Source organism: Antrostomus carolinensis, unplaced genomic scaffold, assembly GCF_000700745.2.
Source record: "Antrostomus carolinensis isolate BGI_N321 unplaced genomic scaffold, ASM70074v2 scaffold4477, whole genome shotgun sequence".
Taxonomy (NCBI): domain Eukaryota; kingdom Metazoa; phylum Chordata; class Aves; order Caprimulgiformes; family Caprimulgidae; genus Antrostomus; species Antrostomus carolinensis.
The window spans coordinates 65,184-89,472 of NW_010329369.1; the positions used below are offsets into that span (position 1 = coordinate 65,184).

Sequence of the window (24,289 nt, forward strand, 5' to 3'; positions counted from 1 at the left end):
AGCTTGGTACCAGTTGGCTGCTTTTTACAATAACCTAGGTCTTGGTGACGAGGAGAGAGAAAAGTCTATAGTTTCTTCCTAGAAAGCCCTTGGAAACGTTTGGAGAAACAACTCCCAGCCCAGCCTGTGGACAGCTTTCACAAATAAAAGTCTGTATACTTTGCCTACGTAGTACCTGCAGTATTTACAGCTGCTTTGATTCATTAAGTGCTTGTGTGGAAAACACTGCCCTTACAAAAACATAAGGTTTTATCTTTATTGCCCAACTTGGAAGAATGAAATACTTAACTCAGTGTATAAAGAGACTAGAAGTTTGGGCAACCATTAACTCCTCTTTAAAGGAAATAAATAAGAACTTAGAGGTTTAGTGCTGCTTAAGTAACCTGAAATTAAACTTGATGTTTCTGTCCATGGCTGTGTTCAAACATTTTCTGGACTACATTCATATATTGATTGTAGATCTAAAACCTCTGTCAAACTGTTGATATTTGGGTAACATTTTTCTGCTTGTCAGGTAAATACCGAGATGCTATATCAAAACTCGGATTATTCTGGGGTTTTTTTGATTCTTAATTTCAGATTAAAGAACAAAAAATTGTCTTCAGGCCAATTACAATACAAGTTTCCACAGTGAAATAAATTTTAAAAATCAAATGATTTGGCTATTTTAATTGCTAAGGAACACAGCAATCTAATTAAAAATGGAAATTAGTTGTGTTTCCTTAAAAGAAAAACACAAGCAAATAAATAAATGAACAAAAGAAACTTCACATACATGTATAGCAAATTATTGTTCGAATTCCAGGAAACCTTACTCTGACATTAACGAATAGGTACTGTCCTGCTTATTTGTCCAAGTTATGTTAATTGTGGGGAAGCATGAGTGTATTTTTTTTAAATGCTGTTTTTGGACCTCTCTTTGCTTGCAAACCTGTAATGCTGCATTTGAAAGTTGCTGAATTTAATCTTTCAGGAGAGAACTTGCAGGGAAAAAAAACTCACTAGGATGTAATCACGATGAATTTTTTTTTCTAAAAAATCCTTTTTTGAGTTATTTCACTTAATACAGACAGCATAATATTGAATCTTAATAACTAGACTTTTTCTAGTAGGAGCTGAATCTGTAGCTAAATACTTTTTTTCTGTGATCCCCATCCATGTTTTCCCCTAATGTAACTTTGTGGTTTTAGTTCTTGCTTTAGAACTGGTAACGTGACTTGAACTATATAGCTTCGTGGTGGAGGAAAGAGAGAACCTCTTTCTCATACAGCTTACTGTGTCTCTACAGAATCAAACAGAAGCCTTACTACAATTTTCTTTCCAGTGCATTTGTTTGCACCTTTTGCCATAACTAGCTTCCGGGTTTTAAGGGATGCCATCTATTTGGTTTTTATTAATCTATTTTTTAATCAGTTTTATCTTTAAAAAATACTAGAGGCTGTTAAAATGCTTTAACTAGCAGGCAGAGGTGGTTTGTTTGAATTGCAAGTGTGCCTTTCCTGCCTCATGCTGCCCTCTTCTCCCAGACTCTTTCTGTGATGGTGGTGGGATACTTGGTTTGATTTAAAAGATGTGAGGCCCCTTCTGCAGAATGTTCCTCTCCTTGTTGTTGAGCCTGTTCTCCCATTGTTTCAGTTCTGGTTTCACGGCTGCTGTTCCTGATTCCCTCTTCCAGTGTTTTGTGAAGGCCATGAATGTGAATGTATTTCAGCTGAAAGCAAAATCATGATGCTGCGATACTGTCGATAGGACTGTGGGAACTGTATTGTTAATAAACAGTGACATAATTAGTAATGCACAGATTGCTGTGACAACATCCAATAAACTGGGGAATAGATATTTTTCTCCTTGTTAATTCTTCTAACAACTGTAGGTATTACTTAATGTAATGCATATATTTTCAGCTACAGATGTGATTTTTCGAATTAATTCTACTCATTTGTTTCTGCGACTTTCATATAAAAGGTAATCCTTATTTGGTTTGTTAATGTGGGTAATATTGGTTTGAGGGGGAGGAATGAGAAAGGGAGAAAAATAAGCACAGAGGAAACACCTGCAGGTTGGTTGTTTTTTTTTTTTTAAGTTTAAGATATTTTTATTTACAACTAGTGTTCTGTTGTCTGTAGCCAAAGTAGTAAATTAGAGACTTTGATGTGTGCAGAGGAGTATGGAATCTTTGTGCCTTATGAGAGTTGGTCGTAAATTATGTCAGTTAGGAGGGTTGTTCAGGATCTAAGTGTTAAAGCTGGAACAGAACAGTGGAAATGCATCGAATCTACAGTTACACAAAGTGAAACCTTCTCAGATTTATTGACTTTTTGTTCTTGATCATGGACTGTTTGAAGTAAACATGTTTACATCCAATACCTCGTGCACCTAGATAAACATTACCGAGTTCAACGTGGAATACTACTTCAACAGTTGTTAACAGCCCTCAGGATTTAATGGAAGTGTATCACATGGAGATTTTGCAAGTTTCATTGCTTGTTGCTACCTTGAGATATAATAAAATTAGGTTGGCATACTGTATATTTTTACCTATGACAACATTTTAGATATTTCTTAATTTTAAAGTCTGTTTATACATCATCTGCATGTAAAGAAAGTCACATACTGCCTGCCCTCCCCAAGTGTTTTTCAAATCAAAGAAAATCAAGCAGTTTTAAACAGGTTTGCACACATCTACATGCTGCCCTAGTGGATGCCAGACTCCATTGCTCATACTTGGCCTGCGGAGAAGAGGCAGCTTGTGACAGATTTTAATCATGTTTTGGCAGGTGAAGCTCAGAGTCTGGATGGTGAGATGGACAAGTTTGGGGGTCTTGTTCCTTTCTGTCCTGGCAAGACAAATGCCACTGCATAAGTGAAACCAAAAACAACCTCAGCAGTTTGTTAAACTGCTACAGAAGGAATCACCAGAATTGTTTAATAGCCTTAAAATACTTCTTTCCTTAAGCTGCTGGATTTTGCTACAGCTACAAACTGAGTTACAATGATTGCTGTAATTGTGTAATGTTTTTTCATGAAATGGCTTGTGAGATTGCTTCTCATACTTGTTGCTACATCCTAGAGAAAATAAATATTTAAGAATATAGGTGGTGGACTCAGTGTTAAGGTGTATAGTTGCTCTTAGAGGCTGGTCTAACAATAAACAAAAAATTGCTACATTGAGTTAGATTGTTGTTTTGTGTTACTGAGTTATTTTATTTGTATTCACTCTTCCTCTGACTTTGTGAGAATTGATCCTGTTTAGTTTTATTTACAGGTAAGGGATTCTATCTAAGTGAGATCCAGTAAAAAAACAAAACTGCCTGTTCTTAATCTAGGGTGCTCTTACAGGTTATGGAAAAAGTAGTGTGTATTTTGACATTCTTCTGGCAAACTACTTGCATGATTCAGGAATGAAGTCAAGTGCCTTCAAAACAAAAGATGTACACATAAGTGCCTTCAGGGTATGCAGAAGTTCAGGGGTAGGTCATGAATGGTGACTTGGCATGATATCTTGTGTGCGTATGTGAAAGGAGGAGTGTTTTTGAAATGTTATCAGTACTGTTTCTTGGGTTGGGGGGAGAGGGACCAATTTTCTTTAAGTATTAGGAGATTTAAAAAAAATAAATAAAATTTTTTAAAGAAAGGGAGAAGAAACAGAGGGGGTATTAACCCCTCTCAGATTTGTAAAGCTTTTTGCCAATGTGAAATATTTTCATGTGTTCCTATAAAGCAGATACTTTATTGTTCTTAAACTTTGTGATGCTTTTGTTCCTTAGTAATGACTTTGTAGGAGCGGTCTTATGAGAGTTTCCACTAAGACATCAGTTCCTGTGACTACACTGCACCCTGTGTAGCAATCTGTAGAGTGAGAAGTTTGCATTAGTGTACTGCAGGTGTGTGGTACAGTGGCAGGTTGGTGGTTGGGTTGTCCTTTGGCAAGTAGTAGCTGTGGGTTTATATTTCCCTCAGGCTCAGAAAGTTGCAGAACCCGGTCCCCTGTGTCCTGGGTGAGTTCTCCACCTGCTGTGCACCTGTGTGTTTGCTCAGGGGGAGGAGGTTATTGCCTCCTGATTTAGGATCATCAGAGTGCAAAACGGAACCTAATTTGAGAGTCCCAGTTATGCCTCTGTGTAGGGTAACACTTGGCTGCTGAGGTTCTTCTGGAGAACAGTAGTTTGGGGCATGAGGAGAGGTGAAGATTAGATGATCCGAGGGCTGGAGCACCTCTCCTATGAGGACAGGCTGAGAGAGTTGGGGCTGTTCAGCCTGGAGAAGAGAAGGCTACGGGCAGATCTTATAACGGCCTTCCAATACCTGCAGGGGGCCTAGATGAAAGCTGGGGAGGGACTTTTTACAAAGACAGGTAGTGATAGAACAAGGGGTAATGGCTTTAAACTGGAAGAGGGTAGATTTAGATTAGATATTAGGAAGAAATTCTTTCCTGTGAGGGTAGTGAGACACTGGCACAGGTTGCCCAAGGAAGTTGTGGATGCCCCCTCCCTGGAAGTGTTTAAGGCCAGGTTGGATGAGGCTTTGAGCAACCTGGTCTAGTGGAAGGTGTCCCTGCTGATGGCAGGGGGGTTGGAACTAGATGATCTTTAAGGTCCCTTCCAACCCGAACCATTCTATGATTCTATGTGTCTGCAGTTTTGAGAATTGCACTTTTGCCTTAAATAGATTCAGTATAAATGTTGAGGTGGCAGTCTCTGTTGTGAACCCAGACTTTAGGCAGCTGAGACAATTTTGCCTGTAATATGGAATTATTTTCTTCCTAAATATAGAGCAGTCACTTCTATTTCCATAATAAGTTTGATAGAATAACAGCATGGAACAAAATTTCATATGTAAAATACTGTATCTCCTTATATGTGTGTGCATGTGTTGCAAGTCTTTAATGCCAATTTTTACATGACAGCAAAGTTAAAGTCAGTTTATCTAAAAATTGTTCTCAATTTTATTATTAGGAAAAAGCCCACAGAATTCCATTCTAATTCATTGCATGATGTTCAAGAAGAAAACCCCCTCTGAGGCATGTAGTATTGGAAAGTACCCTTGCACAAGTTAGAGGAAACCCTGGCGTTTTACCCATTTTCCATTCTTCCTTCTGAAGACATGTCAGATTCCTTGGGATTTGTAAAAGGTCATGAACAAAATAAAGAACATTCTTGAGTATACAGTTATAGCGAATTAAGAACTAGACATTCATTACAGTATCGGTGTTGCTTGTGTTTGCAAAGAACATCTACATGTGAGAATCTCTTGATTAAGAAAACAAGGTTTAGCAGAAATAAAGGAGTAGTTGCAGACAAATCACTTCTCAGGTTTAAGTTTACTGTGCAGTAGAGTTAAAATGTTTTTTTGTTTAAAAAAAATTGAAGTTTTTTAGTAAAATCTAAGCTGACTTTCTTCTTGCGCCTTGTCAATACAGAATTAAAGCTTTTCCATATGGAAGAGCCTTCAGTTGTGACTGCTCTGCTTTTGCATCCTGTTGTGGAGAACAGCCAGTCTTTGAAAAGTAAAAGCAAAGATGATCTTTCTAAAAAAAACCCTACCAGGGAAGACTTGGGGAGGTGAAGGATAGAACATGCTGCCATACTGCAAGGATGGAAATTCCCACAAAAGCTGGGCGTTCAGGGGTAGCAGAGCTTCTACTTCCTCTAAATAAAGTCTGTGTTTTTCAGGCATACCATGACCTAACATGGCTAAAATGTCAGAACTGTTATGCTATTTCAATTAAGTCTATTTACTGTCTTGTGTTCAAAAGCCTATTAATTCAGTTGCTGGTTCAAGATGGAAACTATTTTCCTTGTTTCTTTGATATGAACTAAAGTAAACAACTACTTTGAGTATTGATTTAAATTTGCTAGAGATATTTGAAACCTTAGAATACCTTTTAATTTCATTTCGTATTTTAAATATATAAGCATGAGCCTGCAGGGCTGGTTTGGGAGACCTCAAAAGTGGTTTGCCCATTTTGTCAGGAGATAATCTCAACTACATGTGACTTTGTAAGCTGAAAACATGTAAGAAGCAATTCAGGAAAGGATGAGAGGGTAGGAGGAGGGAAAACTGTTTCTCTGGGTCATCACAATCAGCTGGGAGATATCAGAGCGTAACTTCTGCTATATTGCATTTTACATCACCTAAGTGATTTGGCCATTCATTTCTTAACCCTGTGGTAACTTTTTCAGTTGTCTGAGACTGTGGGTGCCTGAATTGTACCTGTGTTACAAAAATTGATTTTTTTTAACTTCAACTCAGTATACATACTACTGAAGTAGTATACAGCTGGTTAATGTGTTAATATAGCTGAATAGTTAATTCTGTATATATTCATAAATCTGCAGCCAGTTAAAATCTTAATAACATTAAAAGATAAAGGGTTCTTCTTGTCCTGTGTTTTATATGCAGTCTTTATATTGAGTCTTATCAGTTAATTTTTAATAAATAAAAAGTATTTCTTTTTGAGATACTAATTATAAATAATAGAAAGTTATTTTCCAGTATGTCTTTTACTTCCTGCCTTCAAGTATGTTCTAAAAACCACTGGGACTTATGGCCTAAAATTCCAGTTGACACCATGTTGTGTTCTAGTGGAAACATCTGATTAAGGACATGGAGTTTAATAGTTTTAAGTCAAACTCATAATACATTTGAATATGATTGCTGTATAGTAAGTAATACCTGATACATCTTTTCTTTTCCTTTTTTCTTCTTTTTTTTTTTTTTTCCTTTATGTAAACACAAGAACTTCTGAAGGGGAAAAAAAGCCTCCAACATGGCTCTAGTATGACTTATGTTTCTGGGCAAATATTTTCTCACTGCTGAGAAGAAAGACTGTGCATATGATTTGTGAGAAATGTGTTTTAGTTTACATTGCATTATCCTTTGGGTTTTTTTAGTCACAGCAGTGGATTGCAGCTGGATGATGAAAAAAAAAAATATGTATATTGCTGTTTTTTCTAGGTGTGGGCACTCTCCTGTGTACCGTTCACGTGAGATGTCAGGTCGGGCCCTGGTTCCATTTGTTATGGTAAATGAAGTACCACATACAGTGCTGTACTTGATGGAGGGGCTTCCAGACTCTACCAGTCCTTGCATACGACAGAATAATATTCATGGAACACTTCTGCAAGTAAGTTTTTTTGACAGCTGGGGTTTGGTTTTTGTCTTTTTTTTTTTCTGTGTGGTTTTTGTTGGATTTTTTTGGTCGTACATCACAGCTAGATAACATGCAATGAGTTGTGCTGAATGTTCACACGTTGTCAAAGCAGGCATGGAAACTGCTTTTGAGTTGATTCTATCAGATGATAAATGTGGAATAAACATTTCAACCATTATTAGAAGGCTGCAAACAGTAAATACCAACATTTACATTTTATATAATGTTTCATCTCTGAATATTAAAGTGCTTTGAGAACAAATATCTTTAAACATATCTACAGAGATATCTGTGGTTTGCCCAACATCACAAAGTAAATCTGAGGCAAAGCTGAACCCCGAGCACCAATAGAATTGTGGATACTGAGACTTGCTACTTATATATTTATATATTACTTCATTTGCTTTTCCTGCTGCACCAGCAGCTTCCTGTCAGTTTGCCGTACAAGTTGTGATAAGCTTTATACTGTATTCTTCTGAAAACATTCTGGAGAGCAGCTCACTATCGGCTTGGAATCAAATTTCTTCATTCCCCATATATCATTCCTTTGGTTTATGGCAGTCGGTTCACTGTGTTTGATTTTTAATCTATCATGGTAATAAGTTACCCATTTTTATTGCCTGTTTTTCATGAGCAGCCCTCCAACAAAGCCATATTGTACGTGATCAGGTCTGTTAGTCTGCCTTAGCTGGCAAGCTATCTGGGTACACATTGCCACTGTAAACTGTGTGTTTTGATGTGTGTGGTTTTGGGTTTTTGGGTGGGGTGTTTTTTTTTTTTTTTTTAGTGTATCTTTTCCAGGATATTATTTCCCTTTAAAATCATGGTCTTACAGGAAACCTAGGACAGGGAAATGAGTGAAGTCCCTCTAGAGCTGTTACTGTCAACTTTACCTGTAAAGGGTTTGAGCCAATGCAACCTGGATTTGGATGACAGTTGGTTACAGTGAAGGTTGTCACAGGGTGTGGGATGATTGGGTCCAGTCTTTTCTGCTCTGAAAAGCAGTCCATGCACCTATATGCATGCAAGTCCTTAGATCTGTGGGCTGCTCCGTCTGTGTAGGAGAGAGGAGGTGGCCATCATTAAATTACCTGTGCAGCCTCAGTGTGTCACAAAACTCCTGAACCTCCTGAGGTGTTAGGAAGAGGATGCAACTAGACAGGCTGAGGCCCACTTGGGACTAAATCTGTCAAAGGAGGTAAAGGACAACAAAAAACATCTCTGGAGATGTTCAAAACCTGCCTGGATGCAGTCCTCCTTTAGCAGGAGGCTTGGACTAGATGATCTCCTGAGGTCCCTTCCAACCCCTACAATTCTGTGATTCTGTAAGAGAGAGTTATTCCAACAGGAAGAATTAAGTGCTTTCTCAGTCCAAAATGATTATAACTGTGGTCATGAGGGTATGGACTGGCTGTTCTGTATAAAGCCAACGGCCTTCTTTTCAGTGACCTAGAAAAAAAAAATATAATGGAGGGTTGGTTCTGAAAGAACCCAAAGGATGATCACAGAATCACAGAATATTAGGGATTGGAAGGGACCTCAAAAGATCATCTAGTCCAATCCCCCTGCTGGAGCAGGAACCTAAACGAAATTACACAGGAAGGCGTCCAGGCGGGTCTTGAATGTCTCCAGAGAAGGAGACTCCACAACCTCCCTGGGCAGCCTGTTCCAGTGCTCTGTAACCCTCACTGTAAAGTAGTTTTTTCTCAAGTTTAAGCGGAACCTCCTGTGTTCCAGCTCACACCCATTGCTCCTTGTCCTATCACTGGGCATCACTGAGAAGAGCCTGGCTCCATCCTCCTGACATTCGCCCTTAACATATTTATAAACATTAATGAGGTCACCCCTCAGTCTCCTCTTCTCCAAGCTAAAGAGACCCAGCTCCCTCAGCCTTTCCTTATAAGGGAGATGCTCCACTTCCTTAATCATCTTGGTGGCTCTGTGCTGGACTCTCTCAAGCAGTTCCCTGTCCTTCTTGAACTGTGGGGCCCAGAACTGGACACAATATTCCAGATGTGGCCTCACCAGGGCAGAGTAGAGGGGGAGGAGAACCTCTCTTGACCTACTAACCACACCCCTTCTAATGCACCCCAGGATGATCTGTTTTTTTAATGCAGTGTTGCTAACATGATATCATACATAGATGTAGGGAGTTTTCTTTTCTGTACCTGTGAGACAGGAGATATTCTCAGGGCTTTAATGTGATTTTTCATCAATTTTGAGTGGCTACTAGGAACTACTACTGCAATTGGTACTGCACCAGGGAGAGACTGGTGCTGTCAGAGCATGACATTCCTCAAAAAAATGTCAGTGGTACCGTAACAGTTCAGTGATGTTGAGTCTCTTGCATTTGTCTTGGTCTTTGCTTTTATGCCTTGCAAATCAAGGTTGTGCAAAGTCTTCATGTAATACTTTATCAAATTTAGTGTATGACTGAAATGCTGAACTATCTGTAGCTAGTTAAAAATAACAAGACATTGAGAAGTGGTACTGTAGGGTGATAAAGATGTAAAAAGGGAAGCGGTGATGTTTGGTGTTGTACCTATAAAACCCTAATGCCAGATAGTCCTACACATAGTTAGCATGCACCTCCTGTAAATTGTACAAAGAGCAAAGTACTGTGATTTTCAGGGGTTATTGGATGCATGCTTTCAGTTTCCTTTTTATCAGTGTAGATGGGACTTGCAAAGCTGCTGCTAAGGCTTGTTGAACTGTAGAAAATGGTTAGGGGACTGTTTGTTAAAGCACTGTTCCTCTGAAGGCTTACTTGAAGAGACAGTGATCTGGCAGTGTTTGAAACTGTTTGCACTGCATTTCCATGACACAGTAGAGAATTTATCTTCCTCTTTGATACAAAAACTAAAACAAAAAGCCCTACTAAAAAGTGTTAGTCTGTACAAAACTCAATAAAATTTAGTTTTTTCCAGCCATACAACGTCAATATCTTATGAAAATGGAATTCAGTAATTTAATTTCATTTGTTCAGTCACATTAGTCAGAAGCTGACTAAGTTCGTTGCCTGATTTTATTTTTTTTTTTTTTGTTTCAGTGTTCATATGCTGTCAAGTCTTGAGCAGGAAAGTTGAAATTATTCAGAGTTAAGGCTTATATGGCAGTGCCAAATTTAATGAATCTTGAAAATATATTTCAGTTATGTTTTAGAGTTATGTAATTGCTTCATCTGTTGCAAGCCAAATGTTAATTTACAGGAAGATCATTCAAAAGAGTTCAGCATGGAGTGCTTGTCCAAACATGGCCTGGTTTTCAAACTGCTGAGATTGACAAGGAGTATTTTTTGACAGTGGATGCAAATGTGTTGTGTTTAGCTTCAGACCTTTGCATTATGTGAAAACATGGCTTTTCCTCCCCAGTGTGATAACTGTGGTTCAGTTTACATAGGAGTATGAATGTGCATGAGGATGAAATAACCCTATGGTTTACATATGTTACAGAAGAATTATTTTCAAGAATTATCTAGGAGGAATCCTGCTGTTCTGTAACTCTTAACAGGAGTGATGATATTCTTCAAGGAGTAGATCTACATCATAAATAAATGCATTGACTTGAATAAGACAAAGAAAAATTGTTATATCCTCAATGTTTCCTTTATGAGTGCACTTTCTACTTTGCTTCATAAACAAAACTAGCATGGGGGAGATGGAGAGGGGGAGGGGGAGGGAGTCAAGTCTGTAATCCACAAGAAAATACAGAAATCTACTGGTGTTCTTGAATGATGGAATATTTCTGGCTTCTTTTGTTTTAAGATCTAGGGTTTTTTTAGCTGATCGCTGAAAGAAAGAGGTCGTCCAGAGCTTTATGTAGAGACTTCTGGAAGTATATAAAAATCTATAACTGCAGAAGCCTTTATGTTTGTGAAACTTTCTGACTTCTAGCAGTTGCCAAGGAACTTACTGGTATTTGGGAAGGTTATGAGGTATCCTTATCAGAGAATAAAATGTTTTTTTGACCTTCTGCCTCATTAGGGTTGGATTTCCTGCAGTATATATTCCATCTGCTCAGAATAATTGAGAAATTCACAGTTAAGTTGTAATTAATTCAGAAATATTTTACTCAATAACCTGTACTTGTGATTAGTAATTTCGACGTACTGGTTTGACTTGTGGCGGTATTTGTAAGCCATACAGGTAGGGGCATGGTCTGCTTCCTCTCTTCATGTCTGTGTTTTTGTAGAAATGTCTGGTCTCACAGGCAACAGTCCTAACTGTGTCTCTTAAAAATACAGTAAAGAAGACACCTATGTAAAAGAGTGAGTTTCGAGTCTTGATGTTTCTGAAAGCTTCTAGTCTTCAATTTGTCTAATTCTGTGCAGTTGCAATAAGCCTCAATGTCTTGAGTAAAACATTGAGTAGAGTCAAGAGTTAATAAAGGACCTCCAAACATTCATAAAGCTCAAGGTTTACTTAAACTTAGAATTCATGGAGAGAGATCATGTGGAAAAGAGCCCTAAGTAGAAAAAGGAATTATGGAGACCTGGTAGTTCTTCAAAGAAGCTATAACTCCAGAAACAGGAATCAACACAGAATGGATAGAAAGGACAAAGGGGTTCTTTACTGAATGCAAAGCAAGACGAAACATACGGAAGTAAGAGCGTGCAGAGAGAAAACTGGAAAGGCCAGGGCAAAAATTGGCAGTAGCCTTCAAGAGATTTTGAGAGAAATACTTAGTCTTGGAAAATGGAAGCTGTTGATAGCTGATGGCTGAAAGGTATACTTTTCTCCATTAGTTCATTAACACAGTCAAATATGAGCTTAAATTTTGGAAACTACTTTCTGACATTAGGGATGTGTTCATGTTCAGCACTTACAAATAGGTTATATGGATCTGCCATCATGTATGTGAGATTTTGTATGTGCCTGGGAGATGGACAGGTGATCACTTGAGATTCCTGCCAGTCTCCCCTTTATTTTTTAATGATTCTTTGATCCTGCCAGTGATTGGGGCATCTTCATGAAACTATGCAGACCTTTTATTTCCATCAGTCTGTACCTGGTTAATTCTTGTTTGCATAGATTTGCAGATATAACATTGATAGCTTTTACTGTTGCACATGGTCTTCTGTAAACCATCAAAATTTTTTATGTAAACTACTTAAATCAGTTTTTTAAAGATTTTTATTGCAAATAGAGAGTTAAATATTATGAACATAAATTTTACTTGGATTGGAAATAACTGACTGAAACTTTGAACAGTTTTTATATACAATTTAGATAACATGTTCTGTAGACTTACACTTTATACTGAACAGAGTCCGTGAAGGTAAGCTCCTAGGTAAAGCTTGGGCCTGTGTTATTTCTAACCATGAGTCTTACTAGTAAAGACTCAGATGAAGATGACATTCAGTACCTCAGCCTTACTTCAGCCAGCTTCATCTCCAGGTGGGCTCTGGCTTCCCTGACTGTGTCTCTGCATGCTTGGACAGTGTCTGTTTTCCTCCCAGGTTATCTGTCCCTGCTTCCACCTTCTGTATACTCCTCCTCAGTTTGAATTTTGCCATGAGCTACATTTTTATCCATGCAGGCCTCCTGGCATGTTTGCCTGAGTTCTAGCTTGTTGGAGTGGACTACTGCTGAGCTTGGAGGAAGTAGTCCTTGAATATCAACCAGCTTTCTTGGACCCCGCTCCCTGCAGGACCTTATCCCACGAGACTCTACCAAACAGATCCAGGAACTGGCCAAAATCTGCTCTCGTGAAGTCCAGGGTTGTGATCTTGGTTTTTGCCCTGCTTTCTCCTCTCAGGAGCCTGAGCTCCACCAGCTCATGGTCACTGCGGCCAAGGCTGCCTTTGACCTTCATATCCACATTAAGTCATTCCTTGTTTGTGCGTATGAGATGCAGCAAAGCACTTCTCGTTATTGTCTCCTCTCTTGCTTTTGTTGGAAAGCTGTCATCACTGCTCTCCAGGAATCCCCTGGATTGCTTATGCTGTGCTGTGTTGGTCTTCCGGCAGATCCCAGGGTGGTTGAAGTCCCTCATGACGACCAGGGCCTGCAAATGGAAGGCTACTTCTAGACTTCTAGAAGGCTAGAATTCTACTGGACCTATCTGTAGAAGTCCTGATCTGCTTGTTCTTCCTGGTCTGGTGGCCTATAGCAGACACCCACTACAGTGTCACCTGTACTGGTCTGCTCTTTAGTCCTTACCCATAAGCTCCCAGCTGGCTCATCATCCATCTCCAAGCAGAGCTCCATGCATTCCAGCTGTTCTCTCACATAAAGGGCAACTCCATCTTCTCATCTTCCCCATTCCTAAAGAGCCTGTATCCCACCGCTGCAGCACTCCAAACATGTCAGCTATCCTACCTTGTCTCCATGATCCCAACAAGATTACAGCCCCGCATCTCCACACAGACTTCTGGTTCCTCTAATTCTTTAATCTCCTGCTTTGGGTGCTTTAAAGTAAATAGAAGTTACAGGGATCCTAACCATGATCTGCCCAGAAAACAAGGCAGCACCTTTAATTCATCCGGTTGTAGATTATTTATAATGATTAAAAAAACCTCCCAAATACATGAACTTTCAGATTAGTTTGCCAAAGAAAGCAGATGTTAAACTTCAGCTTTTGTTTTTATCTTATGGGAATCAGTTAACATGATTGATGCTGGATTTCAAAGCTATGAGATATGCATAGACCTAGAATCTAGTTGTTATTAGTACAGCAGAGAATAGCAGCAGTGTGACTGGAGCTTTCAGTCACAGTTCTGCACTCATTAGTTTCCAGAAACATCTGTCATATTTGTGCAGTGGAAAAATCTGTACGCTAATGGAGTGTACATACCCTTACATACTGTTCATATCAAGAACAATTTGTTGGACAGCTGTAATTAATCATGGAGCAGATGTAATTGCTATTAAAGTTTCTTTCTTTTTCGAATGAAAGAATATGCACATCAGCTGGGTCATTATCTTGTATGTTATCAGCTTGATCTTCCTCATGTTCACTTTGGCAAGCTTACAAGTATGCATTTTTAGATCATATGGGATCAGATAAATGAAGGTTATTAAAAGAGGCATTGTGTTTTCATTTAACTTTTCTATGCCTTGTTTTGGACAATTCTGACATGTTGAAAGCGCTAACCTACTTCCTAAAGGTCTTGTGTGGACATAACTAAATGCTGACGGTGTCTAGGCTTGAGACTGGTATACAGAACAGTGCAAAAAAATTTGTTCCTCTGTCTGTCCCATTCACTATGCAGTCTCTTCTTTTTGGAGGGCATTTTGCTATCCCTTTGGCATCTTTTGGGCACAGATTAGGAGAAAGGAAAATTCAGTGACTTCTCCCCCATTGTTTGCTGCTTGTATACGAAGAGAGGGAACTACATGACTTTGTTTAAATGTGTATTCTCCCTCCATTTGCTGCCTCCATCAGGAGATGGATTATGCTGGCCAAGATACAGCTTTTTGTAGAGGTTCCCAGTTGGTTGTGCAGCTGCGCATCTCATTGAGGAACAGTTTCTGGCCAGAAGTTGCTTTGTTCATGAAGATTATTTACATTTTGATGGTACTTTGTACAAGCAATCAAAGAACTGCATAGAGTAAAATAAAATCCTCTGCTGGCCTATGATGTCCTTGCAGGTGGATCCTTCCTGTCACGACTGATTTTGGTCACTGCTGTAACTCCAAGTAGTAGAATTCTGCCTGGTCTGCTGTGATCCCAGGGAGATTTCTCTCTATCCCCGCATCTTCTCATCTGAGGTCTGGCTGGTAGCTTTTCTTCTCCTCACTGCAGTCTTCCCACTTACTGCTATTACTTTGTCACTCCTACTGATTTATCCTGAAATTTGTTCCCTGAGCATATGCCAGTGTTTTGCATTGCAAAAGGAAAACAGTATCTTGTTCTGTCTGGGGGGTGCACATGACCTGTTCTTAAGGAAATAAAAAATATAACTGGCAAGAGACAGATGAAACAGAGAGAATTTGTTACACTTTGATGCAAGGTTAAAATGTCATGAAGATAAAAATTGAAATACATTTATTTAATGTTGTTTCCAGTGTTATCAATCAGCATTCAGTTACTCTTCACAAATTGTTACTCTTAATACGCAAATTTTTTTCCACCATGTGAATTTTTCCACAAAATTCTGTAGTTTTAATTAGCTAAATTTGTATAGCAGTAGGCTGGTTCAAAGAAGTGGTTTTGGTTTTTTGGTTGGTTGGTTTTGGGTTTTTTTTATGTTCACTAATTCAAACAGTTCTGTTTGGCATATGAACGTGAAATCTTCTGCAAGGAATGTTGGTTTGAGATATGAACCTTTTTTTTGTTTTGCTTTTGAAACCAATAGCACTGTTTCATCTCTCTGAAATCTGAAGAACAGACTGAGTCACATCAACTTAGTCAGTTGCATGTGACAAAACTTAGAATTAGTAGGAGATGGAGGGCTTCATAACTCTTTACATTAATTAACACTAATTTTAAAGATTAAATTTCCAAGTTACTTCAGTGGGACAAGAAATTAGCAGTTACTGTTTTTCAGGGAATAGCAGCATCTTAGAGAATTAGACACATATTTCTGAAAGCACTGAAGATCTAGAGACTTTGTATTAAAAAACTAACAACGTGATTAAAAAACCTGCCATTTTCTGCCATCTGTACAGGGCTTTTATGAAAGTGATTTACTGTTTCTGTTTTTTCTTTGTGGATTTTATTGAATATGGCAAGATTTCTGCAATTGTAAGACTTCAAATTACTGTATCAATTCTTTGGATATGCTGATGTTTTAAATATTAAGGATGAGATGGAACAAGTGATTTAAAGACAGAAGAATTGATTTAAAGGATGGCTGGAGACTTCATTAAAGCAGCAAGAAAAGAAGGACAAGAATGTTACCTGAGACTATCCATATAGGCCATGCCAAGATTTGTGTGAGTCAGTGCGCTGCTTCCAGCAAGAACCGATAGCACAAGCCTGGGAAAAAGAGTAGGACAGACCAAGCAGCTGGAGAAACATCTGCATGTGCTCTCTTAGTTTAGAGTACTTGTGAGCCAGAGATGTATGGACATTACTTTGTTGAAGATAAAAATGAAGTACATAGTTATACTGATGAAAAGCAGCAGTTTATGATGAAAACATCAATGTGTTAGGTAGTTTAATTATCCAGAAGAGTTGTGTTAAGATAGGTTGTCGCTGATGAAAGAAGAACCTGCCTAATGAATGTGGATGCCTTTTTCCTTCCTTTGAGAGGAGGAGGATTTTAGCTTAAGTTGCTACAGAGGAAGGTAAAGCTTCAGGTATTTGTGATTACGATCACTCGTGGTTTATGAGTTAAATACTTGCACGCTTACTCAGAGGAATAACTAACAGTTTCAATAAATATGAGCATTTGAAAATAAAGCAGAGAAGAATCATGCATGAAGAAGAGCTAGCAAGCAATCACAGGACCTTCTTTATTACAGGACTGAATAGCTAATAAAAACCCACAGGCTCCAGTGGCTAGGGTGTGAGAATATGACAACAGGAGACAAATTAGGCAAATGTATTTTGAAGGTCATTCTTGAATGTTGCTCCTTGTGGCTGAATGAGAGAGAGAGATATATACTACTTGTTAGCTTGACCTAAAAATCCTTAACGTGAATTACCGGCAGGGGTGTTGGTGGCCATATTTTTTTCATGTTTTGTTTTGAAGACAAAGGATCTCTAGGGTCTGAGGGAATGAATGAGGAAGTAGCATATTGTTTATTTGGCTTTATTCAGTAGCACAGAAACATTGACTATGGTGAATTACATTTTATTTGGCTTGGCAGTAAAATTTGAAGTGTAGCAATTCAACGCTGGCTTATAAAAACTCAATATAGTAAACAAATGTTACATTATCTACAGATCAAAGAAACAAACCTGCTATAATTAAATGTTTTCCAGTGAAACTTCCTTCCAGCTGTTTCTTTTCTAAGCTCAGTTTTTACTGTTCAAGATAAGCCTTACTTTTAAGATTAGTACAAAGAGAAAAGAAATATTGATGTCAAGTTGAAAACATATTCACTTATATGTAGCTGGCAATAACAGAACAGTTGTCTCATTTCTTCATGTTGTAAATTCTTAACTGTTACATAGGGGTACACTGATATAAGGAGGCAGTAAGCATTTGAGAAAAAGATTTATATTTATGAATGCAACTAAATTCCAAGAATGGGAGCAAGCAGTCTCTTGAAAGAAAATGATGAGATTTTGCCAGATGTTTTCTTCCAGCTGCTTTTTTAAAAAAACTCATGTGATACTTCTAATTGACTGGGTAGATGTGCTAGTTGGACATTTACTTTGAAGTTGCTTTAACTCTAATTAGTAATGCTCCCAAATATTGCATCTCTTAATTTCTAAAATGTCACTCATTTTCAAAAGGGCATAAATAAAGGACAGCTCTTTACAACTTTTACTTTTCATTCAGTTTCTGTATCATTACTGAGTTTCTTCCAAGGGCAGCTAAGGATGTGTGGAGATGCTATTGTAAACCTTGTGTTCACATCTTTGAAGTTTAAAAAAAAAAAGTGTGGTTTTAGTATAGAATAAGCAATTTTCATCAGTTAGTGGAAACAAGGCCTCAGATGTTTTTACCTGTTTTGTAGTAACTATAGTAAGGACTGCTCTGGGTTGCGCTGGGGACAGTATGACAGTTGCCTCCTCTGTAAAGTGGGATGGCTGACTTGATGGATGCCCTGCCTCCCTCCCTCCCATGCCCTAGATTTTGACACTTATTGCTACGCATACGGCAAGCAGTTGCTATGCAGATATTTTGGTCTCCCTGATCCAGTGCACCTGGTACCACTCCTCAATGAGTAAAAACTGCTGCAACCCATGTTTCTAACAGAGATGGTGGGATGGCTGTGTGTGCCGCCATTTGAGGTACCCTGCCTGGGTTACAGCCATAAGGCATCACTAGTGTTCAGGTAGCTTCTCTAGCTATGTCTTGGATAAATGTGCAGTGACTGAAAACACTACATATGAATGTGGTTACATGGAACAACTTTTTTTAGGCATTAGGATTAAACTAAGGAAAGATAAATTCTCCTGTAGGTACAGTTTTCACAATGGATAGATTATTTTCTTTTTAGATGATGGAGATGTTACAAACAAATACTGTTGGCACAGTGTTCTACTCTTTACTCCTTAGATCTTTCTGAAGAGAGTTGAACTATTTTAGGCGCTGGCTGCTTAACTTGATTTAGACCTCCCAGAACAGCAACTGAACTCTTGTGAAGTCTAAATATTTATATGTTCGATTCTATGCGTATTTCTTGCACCTGTTTTGTATTACAAATCTTTAAGTATCCCTCATGATTATTCAGGAAGGCAATCCTATCACTCTGTCGTGAGCAGAGGATGTTTTTACAGTTGGGTAGGGAAAAGTTGAAACTTGCAAAGTCCACCGAAGATACCATATTCTCCTAGGTGGTGCAGTGGATTAATGTAGTACTCTATGGAGTTCATTTTTTCATCTCCAAAAACATGTTTTCAATCTCACCCGTATAGGGTTTTTTTTCTCTTCCTTTTGATCTAGAAACCATGTCTTTAAAACTTTCAGAGCCAAAAAAATTATAATCCTGGGTATACTTCCTGGATATACTTTTAAAAATACCCATCCATGATAAGTTCTGACTGCCTGAGGATATATTAAAAATATTTATGAACAGTGAGGACTTTTTACTATGCTTTGTGTTTTCAGAAGTTCAGGCTATAGTGAGAAATGTGGGAAGGTGCCACCCTTGGTCTTCGGAAGCTTTCTCAGCCTGTTTACAAAGCAGAAGAATATCCTCCATGAAAGGAAGAGAAAGCTGGAAAAATTGACATTTAGAAGAATGCTGGATGAGAGAAATGAATTAAGAAAGAGTGGTTTTAAGTGGATAACTACTTAATAAAGACTTACCTGTACTGAAGACCAGGATGCAGGAATCTCAAATAGTGGAACAAAAAATTCAAAGGAGGAGAGGAGGAAAAACCTGGAAATCTAAGAAAATGAAACAAAGTAAAGAGAAAACAGAATAAGGCTCTTTTCCAAGGTGTGAAAATCAATTTCAGGGTGTTCATGAGTCAAATTAGATTTTTTTTTTAAATGAACATAGTGTATTTTTTCCTTCTTGAACCAAGTTTAAAGCATGTGACCGCTTTACTTTTTTTTTTTCTGTTTGTGTCACATACATTTCTTGCAGTACTGGTTTTTTTTGACACTTTTTTCTTGGTTTTATTAATTTAATTATTTTAGAATATATGCAGATCTGAAGCAGTTATTGTTATGGTGCTAAAATTTTCTAGGAACAGTTTTCACATGGCTGTTTGACTTAGAGAAGATTTTTTTTAATCAGGCTTTAAATAACTCTGAATCTGAACTGATGGCATACTCTGGAAATGTGTTTCTCTAATTTTTTTTCCTCTTATGCTGTTCATTCACATGCCAGAAGAGAATGGGAAATGAATATCCAGACTGAGGTAGGATTGTACACAAATTTGACATAAACTACATGGGACAGAAAGTTTTATGTTTGAGCAAGACCAACAAGAAGCAGCTTTCTCATACTTGTATCTAGTGGTGGAGGGTTTGGGGTTTTTTTGGAGGGAAAAGGGTGGTGTCTTACTGTAAGGGTCTATGTATATGTTTTGCTTTTAGGTCAGGGACTATGTGGGGAGCAATGCTCTACTGAAAGAAAATTTGTTTTCCACTGTCTAGCACAATATGCTCCCAGTTCTGGGGCATTGCTGCTAGAACCCTCAACTAATAATGTGGATTCTGAGTTGGGTCATCAAAAATGCAGCTTCCATTGGAGCTGCAGGCAGCTCTTAGATTTGAAATATCCTGCAGAGCCTTCATCAGGTCCTGGAAAATTGCCTAGGTGTGGTCCAACTGCAGAAGAGGGCAAGGGGGATGCCGAGAGGGTGATACAGATGCTTCTAAATTTATCACCTGTCAAGGTCTCTACTTTTCTCTGCTCCTTCCTTCATAAAATGTGCCAGTTGTCTCTGGATCATCAGAGTCTCCTTGGTGTTTGAGAACACTGAAACCTCCCACAGCTTCACGCAAGCAAAGACCGAATGAGGCTTTTGAAGGCATGATAAGAAGCAGGTGCTTCTATTCTGTCCTCCCTCATACTTTCTGAGGCTTGCACCTCTGTTATCTCTCCCTGTTTCCCCTGGCACCCTCACTATCAACTCCCTCCTGCCAGCTCTTGTTTCAGGTGCTGACTCCTCCATATCTCTGTTCTGGACCACATCCTCTCTATAAGAATAGTTGCTGTCCTGGTATATTGTTGCTTATTGCAGGGGGGTTATTACCATGCTGTCAGAAGTGCATGTCAAATGTATCTGTATGTTGACTTTTATTCAAAAGTGTACACTTCAGATTCAGTATGTCTTCACATCTACAATGAGTGTCTTAGTCTGGTTTTGGCAGGAGACCTCTCTGGATTGTCGTAGTTCACTCTGGCCTGTTTTTATTGTGGAAAAGAAGCAATGGTTATTGATTTTTTTTTTCTCTCAAATATACACAGATATTTCCATAGATGCAGAAAGGTCTTTGTGGCAGAAGCAGGTAGTGGGAAAACTTTAAACCTTGGAAATCAGATTTGTCCTTTTTCAGTGCAACTGCGCCAACAATAAAATTTAAAACTCTCTTTTACTATGGAAAATCACTTAGGAATTCAGCACTTATATATTTATGACCTAGATGGAAGATATTGATCATTTATAGTTCATATCAAGTTGGACTTCAGTATAGCTGGAGTTTCTTAGCACCTTTTCTTCTTTCCATAGTCCAAACGTATGCATTTGTTGAGCTTTATAATATTAAGTTCTACTCTTCAAGGAAAAAAAAACTAGGAAAAACCAACTTAAAACTTTTCTTGTTCCCCACAAAACACTTTTAGAGCAAACAGAATGCCTGTTATGTACTTATCTCACATTTGTAAGTTGCAAGAAATCTTTCATTTATTCTTCTCTGTTTTTCTGACTGTCTTGTGTCATTGGTGAAACAGACACCACTGGCAATTAGAACAGGAAACTGTAGAGAGATCAATAATCACTTTTTTACAAAGGACATTAAAATGGAGCTATTCTTGAGTGTGTGTTTGATTTGTTTCTTTTCATTCTAATTTTTTTACCTATTGAATCATTTTGTGCCATAAGAAATACCAGCTAGAGCCTTTGGTCTTTGGAGTGGAGTCACTTTTGAACCTTGATTGACTCAAGACAAATAAGAAAATGTATTGTCAGTATCTTAAGTGAAACACCGTACATAGTTCATATTTTTTAGGGTATTGTGTTAATAATAATCAAGTAATGAATGCTATCATGGAAATACATGTGTGCCTTGGTTATGCTGCTATTATCCCATCTACTGAGTACTGCCCACTTCCAAAAAAGCCTAAGGAAGATGTAGAGATGGACGTAGTAACACTCTAAAAGACTTCACATACACATCTTGTTGCCAAGTAGATGTTGTTAATAGTTGTTATTTCCTGATCTAGCATCTAATTAAAAGCATACGGTGTATCTGTGTATCCTGTGTTGCAGCACAAACCCGCAGCCCATAGATAGTCCTGAAGCATTTCAGAAGGACAGGACCTTGTGTAATTACCTTTGGGTACTGCTCTCTCGTAGGAGATGCACTGAGCAGGCAGGATTTCAGGCCTCTGTGGTGATACCAGTTAGTGTTGTTTAAAAGTAAACTTAAAAAGAATGAAGTTTATCGAGTGCTTCCAGCAATAGAAATACTTTTTTTTTTATTTGCTGTTTTGAGTCAATCAATTATACTTCCGAATTATCATATTGTAAGAAATTATTTCAAAATTAATCAAACTAAGTAGATTTCGTAGATCATTAGGAACTGATGAGGTAATCCTTTTATGACTGTAGTTATTTCTGTTGGATTATTGTACTACATGAGACATTTAAAATTATATTACAACATCAGGCATCTTCTGTTGTCTGAAGTGAAAGAAAGAGGTTATAAAAGCCAAAATGAGCATTTTATGTTTAACTAGTTTTAAAATATATAAAATATGGTGTCTCGGCACTCAGCAATCACTGGGGAGGGGGAAAAAAGCTATCTCTGTAACCTCCTACTGCCTTTAGCAACAAAAGCATAATATTGTTTTCCCTAAAAAAATATGAACTTTTGGTAACAGTGGTAGAAACATGGTACTAAAGAAAGAAATAGAACTACCAACTAATGTAACCCTTAGAGACTTGTTTCATGTTCTTAATTTTTCATTTTTCTGAAAAGCCATATTGCACTCTAAGATAGGAAAAAGTTATTTCTAAGTTAAAGACCTTTAAGACAGATACATTGAATATAGAGCATTGTCATTTGAATGTAATCTGACATAAGAATTAATAGTTCTAAAGACATTTAATGCTATTTTCAGTATTGTGTAATATGGCACTTTGTGAACAGTTGAACAAGAAGTTAATTTCATGTGAACTCTAATTTGGTCCAAATAAGTGATATCATCCTAAATGTTTCCTAAGTCAAGTTGTGGATGTTGTTAAATTTATCGTGTCCAGCTCTCAAATTACTGCTGCAGTAACTTCTTGGGTTTTTTACTCTCTCTGAGTGTGGTAGGCTTTGGTATTAACAGTCAGATTTCCTCAGAAATAGAAGTGTTTATGACCACTGCAGTCTTCAACACTTTTTTTCCATCAACTGTTTGACTAGTTCAGTTTTCCTAATATTTTTTCCATCAGCCTTTTCCTTTCAGAGGAATTTATGTTCCATCTGAGTATTGTATTTTAATTCAGTTTTGTTTCAGTGATATTTATAAAGTTTACATAGGACAATAGGAAGAAAGACTTAGAAGTTGGGAGTCAGTCTTACATATTTTTTCATTCAGTCAGTACATGAATGGGACTTATAATGGCTTTATCTACGTGGGTGATCCCTGGGATTTTACAGAAACAACTTTGTTGAATAGAATTACAGTACTATAATTAGCCATGGGAATCCTCAAAACAATTGCAGTGTTGCAGTTATACAAACGTAAAACATTTTGGAGGTGTCCCTGTATGATGGCCAGTGCCATTCAATTCTGGTGTCCGATGCCATGATATTGTCACATCCTTGTAACTGAATTCCCAGAGAAGCTTGGTTTGGGTCTTTTTCTTCAGTTAGCTTGATTTTCCTTAGGAAAAAAAATGGGAAAAATGAGTTGTGTGGCACATATGATATTTGTCCAATTTGTGCAATGACTAAAACAGAGAACACTAAGTGATAAATTTCAGGACTTTTTTTTCTTTCATGGTTTGTAATACAAACCATTCATATTCGGTATTGTTACTGTGTTGTTCACAATGCTATCTGCAGGGGATCTCTTCACAGATTTTTGTAGTGAAAACCATAATGTCATCAATAAGTATTTTATTTTTAACTTTTAACCTGTTTAACAAAAAGCTTTTACCCTGTTGTTATCTGTACCTTACTAGAGGAGCATTCATACTCCTTAACATCAAGTAAATAAATAAACAGATGGACTCCCTTTCTGCAGCTGGTTGATAATTTTGAATGTAACACCAATAAGACTGGTTAAGTGCACAGAAGAGGCTTGTGTTTGGAGAGGCTTGGGCACAGCGTTTGGAGAGGGGGCAAAGGGAACTTGGTGGCAAATAAAGTTCCTGTTTTTCCAAATGCAGTTAACTGGTGGAATTTAAGTAAACTCCTAAGCTACCTCCATGGATTGAGTAACTTCTGATAACATCATTTTGCTAATTCATTTTGTTGTCCTTTTTATCAAATTGAAATATTTTTAGGGTTTTAAGTTCACGTGAAGTAAACGTACTTCATATTTATATGTACTTTTTATGTGCTTTACTGTAGCTTTATTTCTACAGTAAATTTTACTGCTTTAAAAAAAAAAAAAAAAGCTGTGTTATGTGATGATCCTTCAACATAAACCATCGATCCCCAGGAAAATCTGTTGGTGACCAAGATCATGGATACTTTGTGGTCAGGACTTAGGACAGGGTATGGCACAGACACCTCTAGGGCTCTAAAACTTGCAACCCTCTGGTAATGGAGATACATTCAAGATCTATGTGATGAGGAGCCATTCTGTGTGGCACCTTTTTGCAGCTTTATTTATGGTTTATCAGAGATTATGAACAAAGTAATGGGAACATAGGAGAGAGGGTACTGGTGGCTTCCAC

The 24,289-nt window shown here is 37.9% G+C and overlaps 1 protein-coding gene across 1 annotated transcript in view; it reads left to right on the plus strand.

Annotated features, from left to right (window-relative positions):
* Positions 1-24,289, plus strand: part of THADA (THADA armadillo repeat containing) — a 135,324-nt gene that overhangs the window by 63,980 nt on the left and 47,055 nt on the right. Inside the window, exon 28 of the mRNA XM_010172532.1 lies at positions 6,958-7,126. Within this exon, the coding sequence (XP_010170834.1) occupies positions 6,958-7,126 (169 nt within the window). The remainder of the gene's footprint in view (positions 1-6,957; positions 7,127-24,289) is intronic.